This window comes from Lytechinus variegatus, chromosome 3 (assembly GCF_018143015.1).
Source record: "Lytechinus variegatus isolate NC3 chromosome 3, Lvar_3.0, whole genome shotgun sequence".
Taxonomy (NCBI): domain Eukaryota; kingdom Metazoa; phylum Echinodermata; class Echinoidea; order Temnopleuroida; family Toxopneustidae; genus Lytechinus; species Lytechinus variegatus.
Genome location: NC_054742.1, coordinates 33340018 through 33347697, shown reverse-complemented (window position 1 = coordinate 33347697; position 7680 = coordinate 33340018). Strand labels below are relative to the sequence as shown.

The 7680-nt window shown below is 37.7% G+C and overlaps 1 protein-coding gene across 1 annotated transcript in view; it reads right to left on the bottom strand.

Moving 5' to 3' along the window:
* Nucleotides 1-870: 870 nt before the first annotated feature.
* Nucleotides 871-7680, bottom strand: part of LOC121410822 — a 29443-nt gene continuing 22633 nt past the window's right edge. Inside the window, exons 21-22 of the mRNA XM_041603135.1 lie at nucleotides 5904-6023; nucleotides 871-1882 (exon numbers count right to left, since the gene is read on the bottom strand). Coding sequence (XP_041459069.1) covers nucleotides 1682-1882; nucleotides 5904-6023 — 321 coding nt within the window. The 3' untranslated portion in view covers nucleotides 871-1681. The remainder of the gene's footprint in view (nucleotides 1883-5903; nucleotides 6024-7680) is intronic.

Below are 7680 nucleotides of genomic sequence, written 5' to 3'. Positions count from 1 at the left end.
CGAAACATTTCTCATACATTTCCCTCGCACTTTTAGTCAATTGAAATAAAATTTATACATTCAAGCATTTTTGAATAATTTTGCCACCCAAATTGAAATTTCAACACTTAGTAAGCACAACCTTTACCTTTTTTTGCCATCTGGATCTGAGGACATAACTGAATCAGAATAAAAGTTTATATCAGACATCTCCAGCATTTTTTTTTCACTAAGTTTTTATCATCTAAAGTGGGTTTACATTTCATTTTTAATTTAATACTAAAATAATACTTGTTTCTCTACACATTTCCCAAGCTTGACATTGATTAACAAAATGAAAATCAAGCCTCAGTCGTTTCATGTAAATCCCAGCTCAATGTAAAGCGATGGCATTGGTGTGTGTGTGTGTGGGGGGGGGGTGGTGGGGCGCTATGCACTCTTCAAAGTGTTTTAGGCAAGGAAACAAGTAAAAAAAGGTAAAAGATATCTTCAAATCAATTTTACTAGCTAAAATTTCACGTGTTATACATGATTAAGATCTACTTTTATTAGCATAACTATTTGAAAGTTCTGCGCAAATCATTTTTCACTAACTTTTCAAAAGTAAGTGGTGCTCACTCAAGCGGAAATATTTTTTGACAGTTATTTCGTTATTTGCTTAAATGGATCTGTACCATGTTAAAATGTGGTAAAATATTCAGAATATGAAAAATGTATGATTTTACAGGATTTTTTCTGAGTGTAAACTTTTTTTTGATACGCACTGTATATAGAATATAAACGAATAGTGAGTGTATGCTGCTATCGGCTGCCTCATTTGCATACCAACAAAGATGTGCATATGTTTTGTGTAATAGAGCTAATCTGTCAACTTTCTTATTTTTTCATCCAATTTTGATGAAATATTCAGAGTTATGCTTGCTTGGGCTTTCTCTATTTTTCAAACAGATTTTTGTTGAGGTGAACTCGGCCTTTCAATAAAAAAGTCAATTTCACATCCCCCATAAAATCATTATCAAAACATGGAATGTGAATGAAGTATGAACTATTTTACCATAACACATTACCTCATAGTGAGATTGGTCCTATATATGGTTTAGATATCTGTATGAGTAATCAGCTTTTTTCTTGTTAAATGATTTCAGTCAAGTATGAAAATTCGGGATTATTGAAATGCGGAATAGAAAAACGGTCAACTCGTATCATCATTATCAAAACAGGTGCTTCTAAAAGCATAAACAGATCGTATGAATATCTTAAATGAACGCCACCCCCCAAAAAAAAGTTGAACCAAGCAACAATGTTACGATATAGATAAATTTCCACTATTTATTTTCCCCAACATTATTAAAATGAAGCAATGCCGCCATTCTCAAGGCAGAGTACAATCTGACCTTAAGAAACCCTTTCCCTGACATCATGATTGCATAGTCCTAGATAACTGATAGTACAGGAACGCAATACATGACTTCTTATGGTAGCCTTGTGAAGATGTACTGTAACATTTCAATTCACTTTGCATTTTGTGAAATGTCTTTAACAATGATAAAGCTTGTTGCATCTTCAAGGATCAAGGATGCGACTGTCCTGTGTGACATTAAGATAATCAGACTCCCTTCTTGTTTTTTTTCCGATGTATTCAGTGTACAGGATACAGTGCGATGTCATGTGCGGCCGACACGTATGCTTCGAAAATTTTAAACTAATTTTCATCGTCATGGCTTTCCGAGGGCGCTATTCTCTGAAGAACGTAGATTTCGTCGACTTCATCGACAGTGACAAACAATGTAAAACATTGATTGCACGCAACTCTTCTGATGCGGCTGTTAATCATGAACTTTTGAAGCTGCGAAATGGTCCCTGATGATTTGTCGATTCGCCACCATTCTAAGTAACCTTTGTCCTGGAGAAACGGAAAAAAGAGATGTTCATTTATTTTCGAGCGATAATGAATGAATTTTAAGGTCAAGATGATTATTGTGACTTTTTAAAATTGTGTTTCAGTATTACATCTAGAACTCGGTCAAATGTGCTGTGAAAAGAAAGAAGGTAACCTTATGGTAGAAATTTATTTTCTATACCCATCATAGATTTGTCTCTTTTTGCAAGGGCCTTTTTTCTGAATCATGCTTTACCATCAGCAGCACTAGTATAATAATGAATGCGTGCACTCGTGTTGTTTCTATATAACAAAATCATGACTGGTGTTCGTTTCATGAAGAAATAAAAGAAGAAAAGGGAAAGGAGGGGGGATAGAAAAGGTCGAATATAATAAATATATATACATATGCCTACTATTATGAGTGGGTTTTTTTTTAAACACCAGACCATGTCCTCATAAAAATACCCTGACTCTGCCCCCCCCCCCCAAGTAGCAAAGATGAGTAGGGTGGGAGATCACTTCTGTCGAAACCCCATGTGCGTTGATCATCTACAAGTTTTGATATCACAGTAAATGATGTTCCATTAAGCCACTAGCGCACAGTATGCGATTCTTTACGATCCAAATTTCACAGAAATTATATAACATTTGATATGGATATCCACCCAAAACAATCTCAGCGATCAGAGTTATAGTGATAGGATTACTGAAATCGAAATTCAGTTCGATTCTCTCTGTAGGAATAAAGCAAATTCAAATCCGAAATAATTGTAATGACCATGGGTGTCGATCGGTATTCTTGGTTGGGGGGGATGATTTACACAAATGTTCTTGTGGATGGGGATCTTTTAACATTACCCCCACTAAAATCACAAGTTAGGACATTTGGAATGATTGATATGCATGGTGTTCTTGGAAATTCCTTCATTGTTGTAGTGTACTGTACTTATATAATTTTTTTGAAAATTCAATTTGTGTTACAAGTAAGCCTATTCTATAAAACTCATACGAAAGAAAAAAATGACAAAAATTGTCTGGACCATGTACATAGTGATCTGTTTATTGAGCAGGATGTATACACAGGGGCGTCGATCCATTTTTAAGATGGGGGGGCAAAATCATGAATCAACGTTCCAAAGGCGCTCGATCACACAAAACGAACAAACTTCCCACACACCCATACACCCCCACACACATAGGCCTATATTTTATATATATATACTTATACATATATATATATATATATATATATATATATGTGTGACTCATAAGAGACACATATCTCACCCTCACCAGCAATGCGAGTGCGAAGCGCGAGCTGAAATTTTTTAGTATGACATGAAAACAGGAAAAATGTACCTGTTTAGGTTTGTTTGTAGTAACTCATGAGGAGGATAGATACATGTATCTCACTAGAGAGCGCCATTTATATTCTGACGTGAAAGCTTGATATTCTAAGCATTTTTGGTACCAATGATTAAGATGGGTATCTAGAAGAACAATAGATGCGAGCGCAAAGCGCCAGCTGAAAATTTTGATATTTCGAGCTGAAAAAAAGACAGTTTAATGGACGCTTTTAATAAAGAACAAGATATATATCCAACAAAAGATTATTGCAAATCGAAGCGGGAGTTCTTTTGAGGTTTAGAACTGAAAACGGGACATTCTATTCACCTATTTAATCATGAAAAGTATGGGGTTTTGGTACAGAAATGATGCGAGCGCGAAGCGCGAGCTGAAAATTTTTATATTCCAATCTGAAAAGAAGACATTTTAAATCAAAATCGAGTTGGTATCTCAATCTCGCTTGCTGGTTTCAGTGTAGCATTACAATCTTATTTTATATTTTAGTTGCACATGCGGAATTATTGGGAGGGGGGCATCGCCCCCCCCCCCCCCGACGCCTCTGTGTATACAACTTCTCTCTTAAATCTAACCCGACTGGCAATATCTCTTTTCTTAATGCATGATGACAAAATGCAGATTCGGACCAATTAAGACTAGCACAAATTACAAACTGTGTGGCTTCTCGTGCGCCATCGGGCTTACCGTCATTCCATAGACCTATTTAGCTATATGGTCATTCCTTAGACGATTTATCTTGCCACCCTTTTACTCCTGTTTATTTTTCCACCCTTTTGAATTAATTGATTTATTAAAATTAATTTATTCACCACTGGTGGGATGGAACACCCTATCAACAAAAGTTGTTTTTCGTTGGGGTCATTTTATGCCATGTGTTAAATATCATTTACATTTCATTCTTTTTCATTTTGAACCTCCACCCATCTGTTTGATAGTCCTGAAAAAGAATGTTTTTATTTAATAACAATATACACAAATTGCGAGGGAAACAAAGTGATTGATGGCATACTATAATCATCATGATCAAACTTTTCATTTTTTCATCATCATTATTATAATTTTTCTACCCTAAATTATTGGGGGGGGGATGATAATACAGGCCATCCCCCCCCACTTGAAATATTGGGGGGGATATATCCCCCCATCCCCCCCGTGATCGACACCCATGGTAATGACATCATCATTGGTAGTCCACCTCCTGGACTGTTGTTATTTTGCACTAAGACTATACGACTACCAAACACATAACACATTACATCCCCATAACACGCATACACCCCCCCTGAATAATCACATGAAACAACAAAGTGAATCAGTGGGTAAGGTGGATCACTGGGTTAGGTGAATCACTAGGGGTAAAGATTTGGTGTTGACGCCGCCGCCGTCGTCGGAAAAGCTGCGCCTATAGTCTCATTCTGCTTCGCAGGTGAGACAAAAATCGCATAGTTTGCGATGGGCTATTAAAGGCCCCCTCACACATAACCGAATTGCCTGAAATATGCCTTGCGATGGCTGGCGAAAGGCATTTTTTAATAGAAATCGCTTCCAATGGTAACTGCTAGTAAATCTAGTATATCATATTTACCCTTCGTGTTTTGGTTCGTACACCTTCTGAACTAACAGCTTCAATTATTCAAATTCGCGCGGAAATTTTTAAACATTTAAAATTTCCCGACGAATTGAGAAATCGTTGGTCATCTGTTTGAATTCGCATCTCTTATTTAGTCTGCGGTAATCGTTAGTTTATCGTTCGTGTTTTATTGCCGCGCATAGTCCCTCTTCGCGCTTTTGCCAAAGTGGACCGATCTCGAAAGAACCCGTAACGAAGCAACACGATGACACAACGAACAAGACTGCCCAATCTATTCCCTCGTCTCGTTTCTAATCGTACGCCATATCAAACCATTGCTCACTGTTTGTTCGTCTTGTTGGGTTATATCAACCCTTCGCTTGCCTTCGGCCACAATTTTCTCAAAGAGGTGAACCGAAAAATCAAGAACCTTCGCATGTCATATTTATCCTTCGCTTACCGTTCGATTTGACAATAATAGTGACTGATCGCATGATTTCATTGAAATTTTATTTGAAGTCGTTGAATTCGCGTGCATTTCGTTCATTTTTCCCATTCTTCACCCTTCGTCCACCCACATTCGGTCAGGTGTGAGGGGGCTTTTATGATTACCCTGATGTAAATACAGGCCACGTAAATCATACTAACTTCAAGTTTGCAAGATCACAACAAATGACAGCATGGTGAGAATGTGTCTCCTAAGGCATTCCATTATTCAGCTAGGATAGGGTAATAGCTTTGCTGAAAGAAAATCCTAATAAATGGGCAAAACACATGAATAGTGTTCGATCTGCATTGATCTTTCCTGAGCTTTTCATGTGGTTTACATTGCCAAGTGATTGGGTTTACGCAGGCTCTCCCCTGATTTAGTGGCCGAAAATGAAGTACTCTGAACACTTACGGGAAAACAGAAGTAGACACATTATCACTCTTCTAGCATGTCCAGTGTTTGGAGACGTTGATATAAGTTGCAGCTTGATTGAGTAACAACCTTTACTCCACTACTAAATCGACCAAATCAAATGAATTCACCAGGAGCGAACGTGAAACTGTTCCCTTTCTACAACATACCCCGAATGGTAAAGGGTTTTAGTGTGGTATACTCACAAAGTATTTAACTGCTCCAGCAGTGACAAGCATGGTTCCATCAGACGAGAAATTATAGTCAGTAACATTCGCATAGGTCGTATGTATACCTCGCCTGCACAAGGTTCTAGACTCGAACAACTGAATAAGAATAATTGTAAGATTAGAACTGTTATTCATTTAATCTACTTTATTTTTTATTTCCTGAGTTGAACCATCCAACATCAAGACTGCATATTTTAGTCACTCAAATATCACAGTACACCTTATTCGCCAATCAACAACGTTGAAGAGTATCAACCTTTCTCTTCACTTGATATGTTTTTTTTTCTCCTGAAAGCAGTGTGGGTATAGTTCAATCCACTACATGCACCTTTTTTCAGTTTCTTGTAATACAATCCTTCTGCCTTTCCAATCACATGAAACATTTATTTTGAGGAAACTTTCGCAATTATGAACTAAATTTATATATTATCATCATCTGCTCGAATTTTACATCATTACAACCGAAAATACACAAGGTTCTCGAGAACAGCGACTGCATTCGCTCGTGTACATTAAACTAATATATGGTTTGACACACAAGTTCAAATATATTTGCCCCCAGGAATAAAAAAAAGTGTTTTAAAAGAGTCTTACAATATTTGATTTCAGGAATACAATTTACAAATTTAACACAATAATTGCTGAATTTGAAAACTAATATCATCAAGATGGCATCAAAGATATTCGATGTCTATTCCATATGCCCAACAGTGGCTACAGACAAAAGTCCTGATAGAAAGGCTCTTCATGAAAAAGGTAATGTCATGTGCATGTGTCTCTCCAGATGTTTCACTTCCATTTATGCTCAATTATATACTTTTTTTAACGAAGTAAGAATGTTCATCTGTAAAATTTGTACCCGATGTATAGTACTTTGTATTAATATGTTTGAATGGAAATGAAACAAACAATTGAGTTGATTTGAATTGAATAATTTCCATAGGCGGATCCAGCTTTTGGCGAAAGGTGGGGCGCACTGCCGAGCGGCGCACATATTTTTGCACTTCACCGGCGCCATAAAAGAAAATGTTGAAAAAGGAGTAAAGCCTGACCCTGTCAAAACACGCACACACACACACACATGCATATATATATATATATATATATACATATATATATATGACTCATGAGATAGTGACACATATCTCACCGACAAATTAATGCGAGCGCGAAGCGCGAGCTGAAATTTTTTTTAAGTATACTGACCTGAAAACAGGAAAAAGGTGCCTGTTTAGGACTGTTTGTAGTAACTCATGAGGAGGATACTTGATCGGCGCTGGTTAAGAACTCCGGCAGCGCCGATTTTTCTTTACCGGCGCCGATTTATAACCAGATGGCGCCGATTATTCTTTCCGGCGCCAAATTAAGTTAATAGGTGGCGCTGATTATCCTTGATCGGCGCCGGTTAAGAACTCAGGCAGCGCCGATTTTTCTTTACCGGCGCCGATTTATAACCAGATGGCGCCGATTATTCTTTCCGGCGCCGATTTAGATAATAGGTTGCGCTGATTATCCTTGATCGGCGCCGGTTAAGAACTCAAGCAGCGCCGATTTTTCTTTACCGGCGCCGATTTATAACCAGATGGCGCCGATTGTTCTTGTCCGGCGCTGATTTAGATTAAGGTGGCACTGATTATTCTTGATTGGCGCCAGCTATATGCAGGCAGCGCACTGCTACCGGCGAAGTTGTTGGGAAAAGGGTAGTTAAAAGAAAAGATAAGGAAGATGAAATGATTACGCTTTGCTGGGGATA